The 22,895-nt window shown below is 35.8% G+C and overlaps 1 protein-coding gene across 4 annotated transcripts in view; it reads left to right on the forward strand.

Annotated features, from left to right (window-relative positions):
• The window catches only part of ZNF385B (zinc finger protein 385B), a 342,813-nt gene that overhangs the window by 257,658 nt on the left and 62,260 nt on the right, over positions 1-22,895 (forward strand). For 2 of the 4 annotated variants that reach the window (XM_061135164.1, XM_061135166.1), the window contains exons 3-4: positions 9,066-9,104; positions 12,905-13,015. In XM_061135164.1, the coding sequence (XP_060991147.1) occupies positions 9,066-9,104; positions 12,905-13,015 (150 nt within the window). The remainder of the gene's footprint in view (positions 1-9,065; positions 9,105-12,904; positions 13,016-22,895) is intronic. The other 2 variants (XM_061135163.1, XM_061135165.1) reach the window with 1 other exon arrangement.

Below are 22,895 nucleotides of genomic sequence, written 5' to 3' on the forward strand. Positions count from 1 at the left end.
AAAAATAATTATAAATCAAGTGAATAAATATTAATGTCAAGCTGTACTTATTTAATAAAGCAATTATCGCCCCCAGAGAGCAGAGGAAGGCACTTTATTAAAATTCTTTATTTTACTTTGCAAGTATGGTATATTTTGTATTATATAAATGCAGAGTTGAATCAAAAATGTTTTTTTTTTTGCTGAGAAGAGTAAATATGTATATACATATCCATCCATACAAAAAGGTAATAGCAAGATGACTATATAATATATAATAGTTTTTATGTAACCCACCCACAAAACCACTCAGGGACCACTTTCCTAACTAAAGTCCTGAAATGTTAAGTGTGGCAGGGAAGCCTGCTTGAAGAAGGACCAGTAGAATCAACGTTGGTATAGCCACGACATCCCTGGAAGGGAGTGGGAGAAGGGAACAGATAAAATGCAAGATGCCCAGTTAAAGTTGATTTCCAGGTAAACAACAAAGCACTTTTAATACAATAATATCCTATGCAACATTTGGCACATCATTTATATTTTTTGAAAAAGATTTTGATTTCAAACTTGGTAACCAGAGGAGGAGATCTGGGTTCTGGTCTTAGCTATAGAGGTTCAAGCAAGTTACTAAAATTCTCCAAATCTTTTCTCATTTTCAAGTTGGTCTAAAATAATACTGGTAAGACTGGGACCTGACCTACATGCTTTAACCAGATCTGTTTTCAATGTTTTATTATACTGAGTTTCCAGTTAGGATTCTGTTTGGGGGTAGAGTGGAGGGAAGGTTCTGAAACTCAAAGCAAATTAAAAGTTTGAAAGTATAGATGCTCCCTGACATTTTACTGCTATAATGTGAGAGTGTGGCATGGGACAGCCCACAATGATGGATACGCTGCCTTGCGTTGAGCCTTGCGCTCCTCACCTGTCAGGTTCCTTCTGAGTGCAAGAGTAAGGGACGCGTTGTCCTCTATTTGGGGGGAAAAGCACTTCATTTCCACTTTGCTTTACAGAGTGAAGAATACAAACAGGTCCAGATTTCCGGTTTTGCAATTCTTCCAGCCTGGCGGGGTTTTCTGTTCATCTTAAGCCTCTTTAATTTGTGTCACGGACCTGTTTTGCCTCAGTGTCAGGATGTATCTGACTAGTTATTGAGCATCCTTTCAAGCTTAGCTTTGACAGAAGGGTTTTGAAAGGATGTCAATCAGTGCATTTGGCTGTTGAGGAGGGATATTGGTTTGTAAATCAAGAAAGTTCATTACCTCACTAGTCACTGAGAAAGGCCCTATGACCTTTTTTTAGCTCATTTACCAGAAAAATAGGCAAATATATCACTATTACTTAGATTCAGAGACTTAGCACCAATAATTTTTTAAAATTGTGTTTATAATCATCAGCAAGTACTGTTTGGTTATTTGTATGCCTTTTTTTCCCAAGAATAAAAAGTTCTGTTGTTTTTTTTTAAAGATATTTCTCAGACTTATTTTTGGCTCTGAATTTTATGTTATAGAAGCTTAATCCTAGAGCCAAGTTTGGAGTGTTCCTCAAGCCACTATTTTAAAAAGAAAAACAGGAAAAGCCAGAAAGCAGGTGACCATCTTCTATCTCAGATACTAACCTGTTCTTCCAAACCTTAGGATGGGTATCTTCTTTCAATGTCCTGTAGAATAATCACTTCTCATAAGCTATCCTCAAGTGAATCCCTATCTTGTTTAGTACTTTAGCATTTCAGTACTTTAATATTGAAAAACTATTCTTCAGTCCATATTCCTGAAATGGTTTATTCCTTGTTTTATTTCACCCTGAGGAGACAAAATACTAAATAAAACATAGGTAACAGGTGACTCATTTATTTTAGTTTCTCTTGGTGAATCCGTTTGCTGTCCCCATCACTCTGAATAGTGTTTTTCTTTGGATAAGATAGTTCATTGTCAACTATGTACACACTGGGCTCTTTGTTGTTGTTGTTTGAAATATGAATATATACCTTATTGAGAAATATAAAGTATAATACTTTGAAGGTAGTAACTTTTCCACAGAAAATATTAATAGCATTTGTCATCATTTTATTTTTCCTTCTGTGCTATTACAAAATTCAGAATAGAGCTAAATTCTTATTCATACTTTACAAAGTAGTTTTTTCATTTTTCTTAAATATTTTATAACTTTTCTCATAAATTCTCTCAACAGTGCATCTAATAATTTCACGGAAACTTTTTGTCACCTTGTCTTTGACAGTTGTTACTGAACTTTCAAATCTGTATGCATGCATTGGCCAAAAATTATTTTAGTTATAGGAACATCAGATAATAAGGATAAAATGAAAGCCTTTCAAGAACTTTCTTTGTGTCTTGATGGAAAAACACCTCTCTCTTCTCATGGTTTCCAGTCATATTTAAGCATTCATTTGTTCAAGAATGAAAACGAACAAAGAAAAGCACGGGATTTCCTTAAAAGACATAATTTAGATCATTACCTAAATGCCTTTTCCCTACATGGAAAGGAGCAGCTGAATTGGAATTGAGCACAGTCTGGGCTTCCTTAATACATCATATTAGACAATTAGACTTTCCAAAATGTATTTTTAATCTGAATATGGGTACATACACCATTGAATTTCAGTTCTTAAGTTTACTCATTTAATGTCTGAATAGAAACGTCAGCACCTGAAGCATTGCTGGGCATGTATGTGTCCATGCAATGAGGTATGAGTAAACCTTCAATTAAATCTCATACCCATTGCAGATATAAATTGAAAGTCTTATTTGTTAAACTGAACTTTTTGAAATGCTCTTTGAAGTGGCTTCTTAAATTACCCAGTAGCATAACTACAGCTTTGCTGCAACTCTCTTGATCCCTGGCAGTGTGGAAAATCACCAGGCATGTGGAGCCAGCCAGGAAAATGGAACATTTTACATTTGCACTGACCATATGATTGCACACAAGGATCTACTGTCAGAGTTAGACATTCAGCTTCAGTAAGGTGCACTGGTCTAATCTTAGGGCACCTCCCATTAACAAAATAACTACTGCCTGAAAAAGAACTCAAAATATATTCCTTCAGCCTAGAACCATTTAAAAATTATCCACCAGAGTGTTAAGCTGGTTTACCACTAAAGAGAGGGAGATGGTGAAACCACCCATTCCTTTCCTTTTAGCTTTCTCGCTTGTACCATTTGGAAACTCTAAAGTTCTAAAAGTGTTAACAACGTAAAACATTATTTTCTTGTAGTATCTTCACAAAAAACTGTTAGAGTTTAGCCAAAATATGTGTTGTTGCTCAGTCATTCAGTTGTGTCTGCTCTTTGCGACCCCATGAACTGCAGCACATCAGGCTTCTCTGTCCATCACCATCTCCCAGAGCTTGCTCAAACTCATGTCCATTGAGTCGGTGATGCCATCCCACCATCTCATCATTTGTTGTCCCCTTCTCCTCCTGCCTTCAATCTTTCCCAGCATCAGGGTCTTTTCCAAGGAGTCAGTTCTTCCCATCAGGTGACCAAAGTATTGGAGCTTCAGTTTCAGCATCAGTCTTTCCAATGAATATTCAGGACTGATTTCCTTTAGGATTGACTGCTTTGATCTCCTTGCTGTAAGGGACTCTCAAGAGTCTTCTCCAATACTACAGTTCAAAAGCATCGATTCTTTGGCATTCAAATTTCTTTATGGTCCATCTCGCGTCTATACATGACTACTGGAAAAACCATAGTTTTGACTCAGTGGACCTTTGTTGGCAAAGTAATGTCTCTGCTTTTGAATATGCTGTCTAGGTTTGACATCGCTTGTCTTCCAAGGAGCAAGCATCTTTTAATTTCATGGCTGCAGTTACCATCTACAGTGATTAGGAGTAACTCATGGTCATTTTGTTATTCACTGGGAAGTACCAGGCCAACCACACTGTACCAGAAACCCACTAGGAAGGTCTCTAGGTAAGATGCATCTGTCACTTAGCTCTCATCCTTAGAGAACTTCTGAAAGCAGATCACCATAGTTTCCCTTTCTCTTTGAGGATATGATGATGCTGGTGGCTCTGAGATCCAACTGTTGTCTTGGGACTTGGGAGCTGAAGAACAGTCTCTGTGGAGGCCTCACAGATGGCTGTGAAAGCCAAAGAGCATGTGCGTTGCAGTTTTCACCAGTTGTATGATTCTGAATTCTGTGTGAATTTCCCTAAATCATGGGATAATGTCCTTATCCTTACATATTTAGTATGATTTTACATGTGAAATTATCAGAATCACAGTTGTATCAAGGCAGTGAAAATGTATTTAGGAATGATCCATGGTAAAATTGTGTTTCTTTCCCATTCTCCTATTTTATTTTTTTCATAGTAAAACACTCTGAAAGTACCTTATTAATAACTTTAGAAATACTTGTTCCCCTCACTATCTGAAAGTAGAGAATTACTGCAAAATCTTCCCTAAGTTGAAATGTTGTAAAGTGAAGAAGCAGTTTCCTTAGGACACATCTTGTTAATGGATGCACAAAATAAATCCAGATAAAGCACAGATGCCCAGACACAAGTCAAAGCTATGGCGGCTGGACGCTGAGATGCTGAGTGTAGTTCCTGGGGAAGGAGCTGAGTGGTGCTATTGTTACTGCTTGAGATGCCCACTGCCTCTCTCTATTAAGGTAATGCTTTATAAAAGCATTTCAAAAGAAATGCTAAACACTATTTTCAAATTTCAGCTTTTATCATAAAAGCAAAAATCCTGTTGGGATTTCTTTCAGTTAGTGAAAACAGGTACTAATACAGGTCTTTCATAAAACCAAGTGGTGCAAAGCAAACTTTCAAAAGCAGAGAGTACCTGTGTAGGCCTCCCCAACTAGAATGTTGTATTTTTGAAGGCTTGTTCTCTCCTTTATGTCCACCTCCCAAAACAGTGCATGATAGTCATTTAATAAACTATTGTTAAATGAACCAATTTTCAAGAAAATACAGTGTGTGTGCAAACTAAAAATTATACACTTATAAAAGTGTGATGTGTTGGAAAGGAGCAAAAATTCCCAAGGACAGAACTGTCTAGGTTGATATGAAACACTTAATCTCTGAAAAGTTTGCATTTTTTGTTATCAGAGTGCTCTAGAAAGAGGACATTATTTTATGGCAGAAATACACATCTCTAACATTCTATATATGTTTCTTTTTTTATTCTTCTAGAAATGAAACCAAGGTGGAATTTCTCAAAAAAAAAAAAAAAAAACTATTCTAAAATGCAGTTTAGTTTCCTTTCAAAATAGATCCCAGGGTGTTTTTTCCTTACCTTAGCCATCCTTTTTGTCATGGAATGTTGTTGTTCAGTCATTCAGTAGTGTCCGACTCTTTGCAAGCCCATGAACTACAGCATATCAGACTTTATCCTTCACTATCTCCCTGAGTTTGCTCAAACTCATGTTCATTGAGTCAGTGATGCCATCCAACCATCTCATCATCTGCTCCTCCTCCTCCTCATGCCCTCAATCTTTCCCAGCATCAGGGTCTTTTCTAATAAGTCAACTCTTCACATCAGGTGGCCAAAGTATTGGAGCTTCAGTTTCAGCATCAGTCCTTCTAATGCATATTCAGGACTGATTTCCTTTAGGATGGACTGGTTGGATCTCCTTGCAGTCCAAGGCACTCTCAAGAGTCTTCTCCAGCACCACAGTTCAAAAGCAAACTGTGTTATGGAATAGATAATTCTTATTTGATGAATTCCAGAGCTTTTCAAAGAGGACCTAACAATATGGAATTTAAGTGAAAGATGTCAGACTTTCTAAATTCATTTTAAGGGGAAAAAGAAAGGAAAGAAAAGGAAAAAAAAATGTATTCTGATCTATATTTGGTTGCTTTCAATCGCTGGACTGGCTCCGCTTACGTTTTCTACAAGGAATGTTGACCACCACTAGGGAGGCTCTGGAAAGGGCCTGTGTTCCCACTTAATTTCTGCAGCTATCAAAAGACTGCTAATTGTCCATCAGTCTCAAAATACACAAAGGTCTACAACATTTTGATAAAATAGCAGTAGTAGTACTAGTAGTCATAGTAATAGCTTTAGTGGGTCTGAGACTTGGATCAGTGTGACCTCTTATTTTCTTCAGTGTGTTATTTTAGCCTTTATACCAATTCTGGCTGACTTTCTGGTGGAGTAGTGGTATCCCTGTGGCACAGGAGCACAGCTGATTTTGTTTGCCAGTCACAGTGTGTGGTTTTAGCAAAGAGCGAAATATGGCACTTGGTTGAATCAACAGTCTGGGGAGTGTGGTGTGTCATTTGTCTTCCTTTCAGGTGACACTGATGGCATTCAGTGGACCCCTGTCAGGATGCTCTGGGTAGGAGAAGCAGTGGCAGGATGGCAAGTCTCCACTTTAACACATTCCAGATGCAAAAACTCAGGTCTCACCGCATGCTGTTGCAGGGTAACGTTCCATGTGGCTTAGTTTTATTGAGACTTCTGATTTGAAATCCAAAGCAGTACTGAGTTGTGTAGTTGAAATAAGGTTGCCAATGATACCTGTTTGTATTTCCTGATCTTTGAGAAAAGGACTTTGTCTTGGAATAGTTGTGTCTGCTTTGTTTCTATTTAAGTTTTTAAGGATTTGAAACAAGTAAAACAGTCATAATAAAGGCATATGGTCAGAGTTTTTAAATATAAAAGGCAAAACCTTTTTTGTAGTAACTTCATAGAAATAAATTGCTCTTCGGTGACATAAGCTATCACTTTTAAAAGTGTCAGTTCCTGAATATTTGAAGTTCTGATGAGACCCTGTTGTCTCATTCTTTTCCGTAAATCCAATAATGGAAAAGGAAAGGATGAAAAATAATCATTCTTTTTGTACTCCTGTAATTTGACAATATTGCGATTAAAAAACTGATGCTTTGCCAAACTTCGGGAAAGCCGTAAGTCACAAGGATTTAATCGCTGAGGTCTGCTTTGCAGTAAATCAAGGACAGGTGCAAATGATGACCATCACCTGCTATGTGTAATCTCTAAGTATTTCTGGAACTTTATTATTATTTTTTTTTTCTGTATGCAAGCCCAACAGTTACAATGGGGAAAGAGGACAGGGAGGCCCCAGTTTTTCTTTATAGATTTCCTGAAGTAGCACAAGAAGAAATGGACTTATCCTTAGAAGGGCATATGTTGGTCAGAAAGGAAAAAGCTGAGACTCACTTCTCCAGGAAACTTACTTAAACACCAAGCAGGCCTTCTGTGTAGCTTGACTGGGCAGCTGCCCTTCAGGCTGCAGGAAATTCTAGAAACATTCCTCCTTTCTTTACAAATCTTACCTCCTACAGCAGTGCTACACACAATATCCATAACTCTGCTTGGTGGTCCATTAGCAGGGAAGAGTGGGGGGAGAGGCTCCTGCCTGAGTGTGAATTCTGACCTCAAACCTACAAACTCAAGGGTGACCAGTTAAGCTTCTCAAAGCCTCAGATTCCTCATTTGTAAAAGGAGGGTAACAGTGGTATCTATCTCACATGATGGTGGTAACTGCACAAGATAATCCCCTAGTAGAGTTCCTGGCTCATGCTAAGAGTAAATCTAAGCTGCTCTTATTAAGATGTTTATTATTATTATTACAGCTTAAAGTATTAGTCATGCAGTTGTGTCTGACTCTTTGTGACCTCATGGACTGAAGCCCGCCAGGCTCCTCTATCCATGGCATTCTCCAGGCAAGAATGTTGAAGTGGGCTGCCATTCCCTTCACCAGGATTACAGCTTAGAGAAAGAAATTAAAAGGCAAATACCCGAGGAGTATAAACACATTGATGTCAGTGTTAAAGGGAGGATCCTGGATGCTTAAAGTGTGAGAAAATCAGAAAAGGGGGAAAAAGTTCAAAGTAAGGATGGGGCAAGAGGGGACAGACCTTCATGGGCCTTCACTTGCCTCACTGATTTGCTTACTCATCACCCTTTTTCATTTTTACAGTGCCCTTTCTTGTGTTTGACTCATCCTACCCCATCTAATTTTGGACAACATCTGGAACATATTAGACCTCCAGAAATGTTTGTTGAGTGACTGATCTTTAACTTTTTAAAGTCAAAAACCTGATTTCTGCTCCCGTTTAGTAGAAAAGCTAGTACTGCCTGCTAGACTGTATAATAAGTGGTTACCAAATGCTTCATAGAACGTCGGTTAAAGCAGATAGCTACGTTTAAGATGAAATGTCCTCATCTTCAAGGATAGTATGGATACCCAGCCACATGTGAGAAACCCTGGTATAATTCTAGAGCAGTCTTTTTTGCTATTTAAGTAGTGCTTGATTTACTCCCCTACCCAGCCCCACGTGATGGCCGGCGAAGTCATTCTAAGACTCATTGTAAGTTCATACAATTTGAACTTCATCCCCTTGAAAATTATTGAGATAGGTGAAAGGTTTGTAGTTTTATTTTATTTGCCTAAAATTCTACCCAGGAAAATTATCTCAAATGTAAATGTCATCTAGTACTAAGTTATTTGTTCATGTCTTCTCTACCCTGGATTCTCTGCCCTCCCCTAGACTTCATCCTGCCTTTAATGAAGTGCTGTGGTGTGATTTTTTTCCCCTTGGCTAGGTTTTATTTGCAACTGCATGTGTTTTTATATGATTGCTTACACTGTGTGGATATAAATTACTTTTTGGAATGATCAGTGAAAGTAATGATCTTTTTAAAAAGAACTCATACAAATACAGATTTGTAGTTCCATAAACTTTGTGAATACCCCCGAAGATACCTGTTTATTCTTATTTTGATATTGAAAATATAATAGATGGTGTGGTAAGACTAGCTTCATGAATTCCTTTTATAAGTACTGTAATAAAATGGTTAATTTGTCCATACATACCCTCCAATTATCTCCTCAATTCCTGGCAACAGCCACAACCCCATCTTTCATTTTTATTGCCTACCAGTTAATTGCACTAATAGGTTTTGCTTTTCATTTCTGCATGACTTTCATTAGAAAAAGTGGCAAGTGCTAACTCTTGCTGCTTTTTAGTTAGTACATATTTCAGACTTTTTAATCAGAGATGAGCAAAGCAAATGGATTTTTTAAAATTTCATGTGAATATGCTTGCTAGCCTCAAAATTCCAGATGACTACTTCTGACTTTTACTCTTTTAGAAAAGAAGAGGCTTATTTGGGACCAATAAATTCTGCCAGGTAAGGAATATTGGTAGCTAGAGCTATGTGGTAGTTTGTTCTGTTTTTTATTTTTTTTCTCTAGAAAAGCTTTTTTTAGTACTGTTTACCAGTGAATCAATCTTCTCAATTCACAGACAGGTTTCTTGGGCAATGTGAACTAACATGAGCTAATTTAATGAGTATTTAAAAAGGCATTTGTTCATTTAAAAGTGATGTAAAAATTTTAATAAAGATGTTTGAAAACATTTCTGCTTTTTTAACAATCAAATGTGTATGAAATTCAATTGAATCTTTAAAAATAAGAGTTTGTTGTATAATTGCAGTACCTTAAATAATTTTCCTGAGTATTCTACATAAGGAATGATTATGATATAGATATATAGTATTGACTATACTAAATTGAATCATTTTCACTTATCACATTTTATGATTTATGAGAATGTTTTTATTCAGCCTGATTGTTTTATTCATCTTGAAAATTGGTGATTGAATAAAAAACTTGCCATTGATTTAGTTATACATATCTCTTTATGAAATATGAAATATCTCTGGTTGCTAAGACAGTTAAGAATCCACCTGCAATGCGGGAGATCTGGGTTCAATCCCTGGGTTGGGAAGATCCCCTGGAGGAGGGCATGGCAACCCACTCTAGTATTCTTGCCTGGGGAATCCCCAAGGACAGAGGAGCCTGTTGGGCTACAAGTCCATGGGGTCACAACGAGTCAAACATGACTGGGACTAAGGACAAATCATTATGATTAGAGAGAAATGAATTTGCATTAGGGGACGAAAACATTTAAGTTGATATAAATTAACATTATACTTATTATTGTTATCTAAATTTAAAGTATTTTAGGAATACTACAAGAAAAAATTCAGGATTTTACTACTCTATACTTTTAAAAAAGAAAGATGTAAAAGCCTTTTCTACATTGTTGCCAAGTCTGGATCCTGCTGAAATGACCCATATGTTTGTAGTTACTGCGTGCTAAGTCACTTCAGTTGTGTCTGACTCTTTGCAACCCCATGGACTATAGCCCGCCGCACTTCTCTCTCTGTGGGATTTTCCAGGCAAGAATGCTGGAGTGGGTTGCCATTTCCTTCTCCAGGGGATCTTCTCAACTCAGGGATCAAACCTGCATCACTTTTGTCTCCTGCATTGGCAGACGGATTCTTTACTACTAGCACAACCTGGGTAGCCCTTCAGATGGCAAATACTGAAAATAGCAGATAGGCAGTGTCTGTTTCAAAATATCAGATGAATTGGCAAGTTTCTTTCTTATATCGTTTAAAGTCTTCTTTCAACCAAATTATGTCCTCCCAAGTGACATATGAATAAGAAATATAATTATAGAATTCTATGATAAACAGGGGAAAAGAAACAAGATTGAGACAGGAAAAAAAAGTGGACCTTTTCTTGAAATACCTATAACAAAATAGAGAATCAAGTGGAAAATAGAGAAAAGTTGTTACAAGTGAGAAATATGAAAGGTAAAATTTTCATGTGATTAGCAGTTAAACTATTCAAAGGATGAAAAGAAAGCCAGCGTTAATGACAGATGCAAAGGAATAGAGTAAAAGGACCATTTTATGAGGATAAGTAGGATTATATGTATAACATAGAGAAGTCGATTCTAGCTAAGAATTTCTTGAAGGAACCTTTTTAGTTTGCTTCTCATGAAGCAGATGGGTGGGAACTCACCTGCCTTGATATGGGGGTGCTTAGCCACAACTCACTTTTCAGGAAGAGAGCACTCAGCCTTGGGAACATAAACAGTATTTTCAGGTTAATAGGGTATAAATATGAGATTTGAGTAGAATGCATTTGTATTAGGAGTTACTTGAAAAATTATGTAGGCAGCTAACAGTTTGAAAAATTGAAAGGGAATGTTTATATCCAAGGTTATATTGGAACTCTCAACAGATACCTTGGTTTACTAAAAATTTGAAACTAGGTTTTCCTAGATGTATCTTTTGTCTATGTTTCTATATTGAAGTATGGGAACCAAGTACAGAAAATGTGTTTAGGAAATATTCATATTGTTTTATTCTAGATAGTTCACATGTCACTAGATGTATTTTTTAGAACCTTACAACAGAAAATATCTCAATAAAATGCTCTTATTTTTTTAACTTTGCAAAATAGTGTAAAGTTTTCCATCCTGCCAATATAGTTTGGCTGTTTTATTTTTAAGCCTGTCTAAACTGTTTTGCCGTCTCTAGTAACAATCAGAAAGTTACAGATTCATGATTTGCAAATTATGAGACTCAAGTTTTTACACTGTGAGTATACTAAGGAAGTGGACTAGGGTTTAATTTTCTGATATTTTGAGATTTTTTTCCCATAGAGGTTTTTTTTTAATTCTTATTAAATGAATTTTAATACAATCAGTTACAACCTTGAGCAAAACAAATCCCCAGATTTTCCAGTAATGATATTTTATATTAAATAGTTAAGCATAATATTCTTAACAGTTTTTTTTCCTCTTTCACTTTTTAAGTTATCATAAATAAAATTGACTTTTGGAGAATGCCCACAGTCCTGTAAATTTCCATACATGTATAAGTTTGTGTAACCATCACTTCAGTCAAGGTATAAAATAATTCTATTACCCCAGAAAACTCTCTTTGAAGTTCTAAGTGTTCCAAACAATATAATTTGTCTTTATAGTAGGAATACATTGTCCTAAACTTGCAGCAAAAAAAAAAAAAAAAACAACTACTTTGCTGTACTGTTCAATAAATCTGTGTTCCACTCTCCTTTCTAATGAATTTAAGTTCTTCTGATTGCTAATTGTACACTTGGTTGATATATGCGTCTCGTCAGGGATAGCATTCATTTTTCCTTTCTACCAAATATCATCAACTAATCCAGTCCTAAGCTCTAACCTCTGAGATTTCCTAGACGATGGTATCAGTAGATCTGTCTTTGTTCACATTACATCTGTTGATAAGTTATGCTTTGTTCATCATCCGCATTGTTTTTTGAACTGCCAGTTGTCTGACGTTAATGCTGGATTATTATCTGGAGTACACAGGAGAATCACTGCTGCATTTCTTTTTATAGGCTCTGCAGATAGTGTTCTTTATTTTTCCAAGTATCTTCATGGCTTTGTGCCATGCTTTTTCTACACTATCATTGTATATTTCTCTGTCTATGTATGGTACATGCAAACCAAAGAGAGGAAAGTCACAGGCTATAAGTCAAAACTTTACTTGAATATTTAAACAAGGGTTGCATATTAACCAGTCTGTTATGGACATTTGAGTAGCATGCATTTCCAGTAAAATGAGTATCTAGAGTCCATAAACAATAATAAATTATTTTAAAATAAAGATCAACATTCGTCTAACTGTACTATGTCTATCATTTATGACTGCCACAGATAGAACATTAAGAAATTTAACTATATCTGTAACAGTCATCACTGAGGTCATTTCAGACCATCTTAAGTATTATTACCTCACATAGAGAAAACATTAACAAGTTAATTTTAACCCTGATATTTGGATCTTGAGTTTTCTTGTTCTATGAATCTTTTAAGGTTTTTCAAGGTTTCTTACATAAATATAAGCTATCTTGAAATGTTGTGATTCTCCTGTGATTGTTTTGTGTGTGTTTTGATTTGAAAATTTTTTGTTTGTTTGTTTTTAATTCTTGGAAATAAGTATATTACTAATGAATGAGATTGTTTATGATCCTTGTTTGGGAACTAAAAGTTAAAAACCTTACGGAATAATACAGCTACTTTTACTTGTACACACTATTGTCTGTCCTTTGAAGCTATAAATTGACTGTTTTGTCATTTGCTCCTCAGATGGATCCTGTGCAAAAAGCAGTCATTAACCACACATTTGGAGTGTCCATTCCCCCAAAGAAGAAACAAGTTATTTCTTGTAATGTCTGTCAGCTTCGCTTTAACTCGGATGTGAGTATCACCTTTTCATTGCTCTCTGTAGTCTGTCAGCTTGGAGTCTGATTGTTCTGAACATGTACATCTCTTCATATTACGTATTCTCTAGAAGCACATTTATTGTGGGCAATTGGTGGCCCATTTATTTCAGTGTGCTAGATTTTAAAGGGATTCAGATTCAACATTAGAAACTTGAACCACAGAGTGGCTAATATAAAAAATCAAGGCTTTCTCTATGTAATCAGTCTCATCTGTATCATTTTATACTTAATTCTACCAGTTATATTTACTTTTCAGAAATACATTTGGATAGCAGAAAATATTTTTTAGAAGTTTAAAATGCAATGAAAATATGAAAAAAATGCAATGAATGTTGAAGAAAACCATTCTTATTATTCTTGATAGCAAGTATCACATTTAACTGTGTGTGCCAAATCATATTAAATACCTGAAAGAATAATTTATTGCACAGTTTATATTTTCCTGGAAGATAGAAATACAGGGAAAACTTTGTAAATTATCTTATCTAGCAAGCATAACCATCATGTTTAAAAAAATGATAATAAGAAAAGGATACAAATTAATATTTTTTGAAAGTCAATTTTAGAATGTAGAAATAAAATAGCAATATCACAATAAATAATATTAGAATGTTTATAATATTCAATTATTAAGTAAAGCCAAAGACCAGTGCAAATCTGAATCTGGCAACTGTATATTATATGTGGTATTTCCCAAGATATTTTACCATCAAAGTCATTTTGCAAAGAGTATGTTATAAGATTCATGAGTTCAGGAATTGCTAAAATAGTAAATACCTTTCTTTGCGTATACCAGTAGATGATATTTTCATAATTCTATTTAGGAAACATAATGAAAATTATAGTCATTGGAAAAGAGGAGATATGCTTATCATGACTTATAGAAGTATATTTAATGCAATTTCAACCAAAAATCCAATGAATTTTTTTGGCACCTGATAAAATCTTTCTCAAATTCCATATTCAAGACTTAAAATGTTCCCAAATAAATTGAGAGATATATAGTACCAATTCATTAGAAATCTTGGTATTGTTAAGATGTCATTTCTTCCCCAACTGATCCATACACCTAACACAACTTCAATAAAAATCCTAGAAGGCTTTTTTCATAGAAAATACCAAGACATTTCTTAAATGTAATAGAAAAGCCCTATGATAGTCAAAATGTTTTTTAGGAAAGAGCAAAGTTTGAGTACTTATACTTTTTGATTTTAATACTTACTATAAAACCTATAGTAATCAAGACCATATTATTGGTGAAAGAGTAGTAGATACATTGATCAATAGAACAAAATAGACCCACACCTATATAGTCAGTTCATCTTCAACAAAGTTGCAGAGCTAGTTCAATGGAGAAAGGTCAGTCTTTGCTACAAATAGTGCAATTGGATATCTACATGTAAATTTTTTAAAAAGAACCTTGAGTGCTATTTCCCACAAAATATAAAAATCAATTCAAATAGATCTTATGCATAACTATAAACTTAAAATGATAAAACTTCTAGAAAATAACATAAGAGAAAATTTATGTGACCTTGAGTTAGACAAAGATTTCTTTGTCTAAAAAAATATGACATAAAAAATGTGAATTATAAAAATGCTCATTATTGGACTTCATCAATATTAAAAATGTCTCCTCTTCAAATAACACTATTAAACTGTTAAGAAATTGAAAAGAAAAACTGCAGACTGAGAGACAATATTTGTAAGACACATGCCTTGTATGCAGAATATTTAAATAACTTGTGATTCAATAATAAATAATAAATGGGCAAAAGATTTACATAGGCACTTTACCATGACAGATAAATACACAAAACAATTCTCAACATCATTAGCTGTTAAGGAAGCAAACCACAATCAGATACCACTATACCTATTAAAATGATAAAAACTAAACCAATTGATATTACCAAATGCAAAAATGAGGACCAACTGGAACTCTCATTAACTGTTGTTGGAAATAAAAGATAGTGCAGGTCCTTTGGAAAACAGTTTGATGGCTATTTATAAGAATTTTTATAAAGTGGTAGATACATTTCTCATACAGCCCATCAATCCCACTTCGAGGTATTTATCCAAGAGAAATTAAAACGTTTGCCATATTTATATATCTTTATAGGAGCTTTATTCATAATTGCCCAAAACTGAAATTGATCCTAATGTCTATCAACTGATGATGAAATAAACTGAAATATAGCCCTACAATGGACTCAGCAGTAAAAGAAGTGATATACCAATGCCTCCCACATCATGGATGAATTTCAAAGGCAGTGTGCTAAATAAAATAAGTTGCACACAAAAACTATACACTGTATGGTTACACTTATATAACTTTTGCAAAAGACAAAACTGTGTGGACAGAAATCAGACACATAATTAATAGGACTGAAGTTGAGGTTGAGAAATTCATTACCAAGGGGCATGAGAGAACTTTTTTGGATGACGGAAATACTCTAAGTCTTCGTTGCTGTGGTAGTTACACAACTGTTTTGTTTTGTTTTTCGCTTCAAAACTCATAGAACTCAATACCTAAAAAGAATTTTACTGTATGTAAAGTATACCTCAGTAAACCTGACTAGGAGAACAAAATCAATGTGATAGGAATCATGAAATATTTTGTAAATTGAAGGCTAATTATAGAAACATACCTACTAGATATATTAAACTACAATATTGCTACTAGATTTAAGGTATAATAATTAAAGGAATTTTTTAAAGAAAAAGTGAAAATAGATCCAAGTATATTTAACATTTTTGCCCAATTATTATCCAAATTTATGTAGCCATGTAGGAAAATTAGCATCTTTGTAACTTTATGAATATAAAATGAAAATGTTCACTACTTAACTGGCCACTGACAAAATGAATGCCCAGGTGAAGACATGCTCCATATTTAATTCTAGCATTCCCATTGCAGTGATGCCAGATGTTGAAGCATCTCATAATACAAAACAAAGAGATTGTAAAGTAAAATTGCAAAAAGCTTGCAAAAGATGCAGACTTTCATGAAGTCATGATTGTCATGTTGGAGAACTGTTGAATACAAAGTCACTGACAAATGAGGATCTGCCCATTAGAAGTATTAATTTAACAAGAGAAAAATTAAAAGGTTGATGATAGACAGGCTGCTCAAAGTAAAATGTTTTAACTATCAAGTGAATAATAAGGACTTTTGCAATTATGAATCCCTTGAATTAAAAAAAAAAGAAAACAATTATTTACATGGTCCAAAAAGAAAATTAATTTTGAAAGAATCATTGAAGAATATTGTTCCATCCTATTCCCATCCTCCTACTCTCCATGCCTTTCTCTCTCTGTCTATCATAACTACATTAATATTTCTTGCCTATCTTTCCTGGGTTTGTTTATACAGATATAACCAAGTATGAATGTATACTCAATCTCCTTCCTCTTCTACATACAAGGTAGTATACTATTTGTGCTTTACTGGTACCTTGCATTTTTTTTTTTAACATAGCAATATATCCTAGAGAATTTTCCCTATCAGAACCTAGCAAGACCCCCTTACTGTTTTTTCATAGGTGTGATAGGCAAAGATGTCCACATCCTAGGTCTCTTCTACTATATTACCTTGTAAGGCAAAAGGAAATTAAGGTAGTAAATGGAATTAAGAGCACTAATCAGTTGACCTGAAGATAACTGTCCTGGATTATCCCACAGGCCCAAAGGCCCTTAAAGGTAGAAGAAGGAGGCAAAAGAGAAGGTTAGAGTGACATGATATAAGAACAAATTGAGTGACCATTATTTGTTTGAAGGTGAAAAAAGGGACCACATGCCAAGGAATGTAGAAAGTTTCTAGAAGTGAAAAGTCAAGGAAATTGACTTAGAGCCTCCAAAAGAGAATGCAGTCCTGCTGACACCTTGGTTTCAGCCCAATGAAAGCCATGTTGGACTTCCAACCTCAAGAACTGTAAGATAATAAATATGTGTTGTTTAAGCCACTGAGTTTGTGGTAATTTGCTACAACAGCAATAGGATACTGATATAGTAGTCTATGTGTAGAAGTTCCATGGTTTCTTTAACCAGTCCCTTATTGGTGGACACTTAGGTTTTTCTTATCTTTGGAGTTAACATAGATTTTCATAACCAATAAATGAGACGTCACGTCTCGAAAGAGACATGAGTTTGATCCCTGGGTCGGGAAGATACCCTGAAGAAGAAAATGGCAGCACACTCCAGTTTTCTTGCCTGGAGAATCACATGGACAGAGGAGCCTGGCAGACTACAGTCCATGGGGACACAAAGAGCTGGACACGACTGAAGTGATTTAGCACAGCATGCTAGTACATAAATTTGGGTCTCTTGCCTATAAATCCACAACTCTCCCATTATCTTATGTTGCCTTAAAAATTAACTCATTGTCTTAGCACTTACTGTGCTCCTATTTTATTTTATGTCAAGCACTATACATACTAGGGGCTTCCCTGGTAGCTCAGCTGGTAAGGAATCCGGCTGTGATTCGGGAGACCCCAGTTTGATTCCTGGGTTGGGAAGATCCCCTGGAGAAGGGATAGGCTACCCACTCCAGTATTCCTGGGCTTCCCTGGTGACTCAGATGGTAAAGAATTGCCTGCAGTGTGGGAGATCTGGGTTCAATCCCTGGGTTGGGAAGAATCCCTGGAGGAGGACACGACCACCCACTCCAGTATTCTTACCTGGAGAATCCCTGTGGACAGAAGGGCCTGGTGGGCTACAGTCCATGGGGTCACAAAGAGTCAGATGTGACTAAGCACAGTATGGCATACATACTAGACTCCAGCATCCAGCAGCAAGTTTTACTAGTAAGCAGGGTGTATGAAAGCTTTCAGGGATTAACCTTATTGGATCCTCTCAGAACATGTTCTGAGTTTTCAGCTCTATATGTTCATTATTCTATACATAAAAATGCTGCACAGTGTAAAATATAGAATTAAGAGTCCTTGAATGAGATTTAACCCCTAACTTTGAACTCTGATAAACCATTTCACCACTGTGGGCCTCAGTTTCCTCTTCTGTAACATAACCAAAAATGGACTACATGGTCTTTGAGAGGGTCATTCCAGCACTATGATTAAAAATCATGTCATGGTATTTCTTTAGAAGGATGGGATTTAATCACTTCCATCTTACAGGTGGAATAGTTAAGACCTAGAAAGAAAAAATGACTATGCACCTTATTTGTTATTTGTGTCATGGGTTGAGTGAGGGGAGTTATGTCAGTCTTCTTTCTACAGCCTAGAATTGCTCTGGGAGCAGAGTCGTCTTTGACATGAGCTTCATTCAATGTCAGTAATTTTCTTTGTATTTACTATCAGAGATATGGACAGATGTATCCGTGAGCACGTGACCACTGGCTTTCTTGTCATCACTAAAGCTCTGGTGATAATGGAGAAAGAAATTAAATTTCTGAGTCATGCTTAGACTCTGGGCAGGAAAGCCACAAAGTCTGGATGGCAAATTCACAAGTGTGACATATACATGTTCTCAGTGTTTAGTAATGGTGCTATAATCTGCATAACTGAGCTCTGAAACTGAGCATTCTTTATTTGGGGGAGAGTTTATTATTTTATAATTACCCTATTTACATTTTAATGTAAGAATTAAGAAGATGCTCATCCTTATTTTCTTTAATAACATTTCTAAATCAGCCTAAGACTGAATTGGCTTTCCTCTTCAGTGTAGAAAATACGTTTATTGAAAAATCTGGAAGGCAGATTTGCACAGTAAACAGACTGCATTCTGCCATTCTCCATTACCCGTATAAACTGGACCAGGGCAGACTTCATGCATAAAAATTCACTGTGACCTAGTTTAAGTGTCCAGTAACCCTCTTTGTTCAGCTTTTACCATCTCAGTAGAACTCCACGGTAGGAAGGCAAGATGCCACAGCTTTATTTACACAATACAGCATTATGCAAATGAACAAGCATTAATCACAAACATTTCCCAAGTGAACCTTTGCAAATTGACACCATTAACTTTGCCAAGGGGCAGGCGTTGCAGTCCAGGAATAATATGTCTTTCCAACTGAGTCCTAGACATTTGTCCAAATGTGTACATCACCCATATCCCTATTTCTTCTTGATCACCTTTTTTTCTGTATAATGTGGTTTAGGGTGAGCACTGAATGAAAATGTCCTGGGCTTGAATGCCCCCTTCTTCTCCAGTGAACAAGTGCACTGCAACTCTAGTATGGCTATAAATTAATAAGCTTAAATCTGGATCATTCCCATTAGCTGGGAAATATGTTTCTAGAGTTGAGCCTTGCCAGGGAAATAGGTCTTCCATATGTTCCATAGTCAGTTTTGAAACAGACTCTCAAAATTATTGGACTTTCAGTTTTCATACGAAAAGCAAGAAACTAGAACTTTTAACAAAAGCTTTTAAAATATTTTTGAGGCCGACATTTCTTTTTTTGGCCAGGTTGAAAGCTGGCAGATCCTAAATAACTTCTAATTTTCATATTAATTTTAACCTCTTAGAGAATAGTAGCAGAAGGATAAGAAAACTGACCCTTAAAGAGATTTTTACATAAAATCAGGGCAACTTAAAACTATTGAATGCTTAAAAATAGGATGATCTTCTTTTATTGTTGTTATCTCAGAGCAGAGTTAATCATAAATACCCTAAACATGTGACTAAGCCCTTTATGCTTCATGGGCAAATCGAAATGAGAACATAATGATCTTTTTAATCAAGTTTTATATACTCTAATTCAGGAACTGACCCTGAAATTTTGGTACTCAGCATTAATATCACAATTGATTAAGCATGAGATGGCAGGGTCCCTAACTGCTAACCCCACTCATTTGGAGCTAACTCATTTGACTTTAAATTTACAGTATTACTTTTTGCATAGAATTATAAATCTAATCATCTATCATTCACTTCTATAAAAATTTTACCTTGTGGCTCCTCTAAGTTTTTACTTTTGTTGTGGTGTTTGTGTCTTTGTTTTGGATTTTGGTTATCTAGTATCTCTTCTCTCTCATTTTAGCCCACTGTTCTTTTCCCTTGCTATGTTCTATTTCCTCATGTCTTAAGTCATAAGGAGATAGATGACCTCATGCCATTTCATTGATTTACATTAGACTGATACAGTACAAATGGACAGAAAATTAAGGATTTGCTTAGAAGTTAAAATGGCAAGGTGACCAACTGCTTGTGTGAACATTTCTGTAAGTGACCTGACTCTCTTACTCTTTACTATAAATATCTCTGAGATTTCAGGAAGTGCAGTCATCCAACAGTCACCCTCAGTTCATGTGTAATTGATACATCTGTGATGCTTCTTTGCTCTGCATTTTGTATCTGTGTCAATTTAGCAGTTTTCATTTGGACAAGATTATTTAAATATGCTCTCCTGGGCCTTTCTGCCTGCATCTCTTTTTGTAATTTTAATCTTATGCCCACTTCCTAATTTCTTTAGCAGTTTATATAATGCAGTACAAATTCTCTGTCTTATATAAACAAACTGCCCCCATCCACCATCTGCCACTCAAGAGGCTTTAGTGTATTTTCTGCTGGAGGCCCTGGCATTCCCTGTCATCCAGCAGGGATCTCAGCAGTCATGAGATTGGGGAGAGAGCAACAATTTCGGGTCCCACATAAATGCCCTTTCCATGTGCTCTTGGCTGACCCTCCATCTCCTTTGGCCCCCGGGCCATACTGCATCTCTCCACCAGCTGCCGGGAGGCAGCAAGTCCCTACAGCATCTGTGGTTCCTTCCCTGGGAGGTCAGAGCAGCAGGGAAATAGGAACCCCTCACACACCTTCTTGGAAGACCTTTCTTGAAGCAAAAGCGGAATAAGCACCCAACTGCAAGGGCACCTGCTTAAATTTTCTGAAGGATCAAGCTTTTTGTTTGAAAAAATACTCTTCTAGGGAACTTGCATTTCGCTCTTGGCTGCCTAGCTCTGGTTTTAACTCTAGAAATTCTGTCCACAGTCATTCATGTTTGTCTTTCCCCATGAAAACATGTTCTCTTCGCATCATGTTCCTCCTTCCTGTGTTCTCTCTTGTTCCTTTCTCTCTAGCTCTTCTCTGGTACAAAGATACAACAAATACACTATTCTTTCCTTCTCTCCTAGACATAATGTCTTTATTAAGCTTTTTCAAGTTTAATAACTGGACTCATTGCTGTAAATTCTGAGGCACTTTTCACTTGCAAAGCCCCTAAAAAGGTATTTTTTAAAATTTATTTATTTTTTAATTGAAGGATAATTGCCTTACAGATTTGTGTTGGTTTCTGCCTAGAAGATAGTTGTTTTTTTTTTAAGTATGTTGAAGATAGTATTTAAAATGCCAACCAGTGTAGTGTTTAGAACAATTTTTCCTATATTTCCTGAGCTTTCAGGCCCTTTCATAACTGATATGTCAAGGGAAACCTTGACAGTCATTTTCTAGTATTTGGCCCTCTTTGTCACTACTGGGCTTCCCTGGTAGCTCAGAGCAGTAAAGAATCCGCCTACAGTGCGGGAGACCCGGGTTCAATCCCTGGGTTGGAAAGATCCCCTGGAGAAGGGAATGACTACCCACTCCAGTATTCTTGACTGGAGAGTTTCGTGAACAGAGTAGCCTATTCGGCTACAGTCCATGAGGTCGCAGAGTCAGACACAGCTGAGCAACTAACGCACACATCACCACCATCAGATATGTCCAAGTGTCTACATGTGTTAGGTCCACAGATCAGCTTAACCCTTCCCGCCACTCATGCACATGTACACAGTCACTGCCCGCTCCCCATGCATACCTACTTCATTTCTCTTAAAGCCCTTGAGATGGACAACAGCTCCTTTAGTCTTTTAATTTATATTTTTATAGTCACCTATAAATTGAGTATACACAATTATGTATAAGTATGTGTAACTTGTTGTGTTTTTTTAAGAATTGATGCTGATAAAATGTGAGCAGCAGAGTTTTAAGAATACTGGTACTTAGCCTGCTAAATTTCACCTATGCTAATAGTGGCCTTCCATTCAGAAATTAAATAAGCCATGGAAGTTGGTCCTTATAAACAAGTGAGTTTATGATGAAGGGATGTGGAGAAAGTCACAATCAAACTAAACTCTGCAGTTGGTCATTAAATAAAGAAATGATAGTCTCATTGCTGGGTTGGAAAGTGAAAGCTAGTTGTAAAGTTTACATCTGCTGCTAAACAGTACAAATTATTAGATAAATGAATAATTTTATGTTTGAAAAACCAAGTGATTCTGTCAAGAAAGAAGATACTGATGATGCAAAGAATCAATAGCATCAAATGGAAATCTAGAAAATGATAGCCTGCTTTTGTCAAACATTTTACATTTTTCCCATAAATAAGACTATTTATATTGATTCTAAGGTGTGAAGGGTAGTGAAGCAGATAGTAGGTAATTAAAAGCATAAATCTCAAGAGCTTGGGAAGGTAATTCTCACTTTGCAGGCAGAGCTGCCAAAATGATGAACATTTTTTGCTTCAACATGACAGAAATATAGTGTGGTTACAGGGAGAAGGAACATAGTGAACTATAAGTTTGCTTCAATAGCTGCTGCTTAAGAAAGCTCTTTAAAAAATTTAGTCAGCCTTTTGGAAGCATATAGTAGTTACTTTTTAATTTTTTTAATTGCCTTAAATTAGCACTGTAACATTACCAAAATGTTATAGTCTTTCTCAGAACTACCTTATTATAAATGGGCATTTGATCATTTAGAACTGATTTTAAATTCATCACTGAAAATAAAAGGAAGATCAGGATAAAGAGAATCTTTTAAAAAGTGAGCATTGTGACTTATACTCATCAAAACATATATGTAACTAATGGGGAAATTATACAACACATAATTCAATCATTTGGGGTGCTCTAAGAACA

The sequence above is a fragment of the Dama dama genome, chromosome 33, assembly GCF_033118175.1.
Source record: "Dama dama isolate Ldn47 chromosome 33, ASM3311817v1, whole genome shotgun sequence".
Lineage (NCBI taxonomy): Eukaryota > Metazoa > Chordata > Mammalia > Artiodactyla > Cervidae > Dama > Dama dama.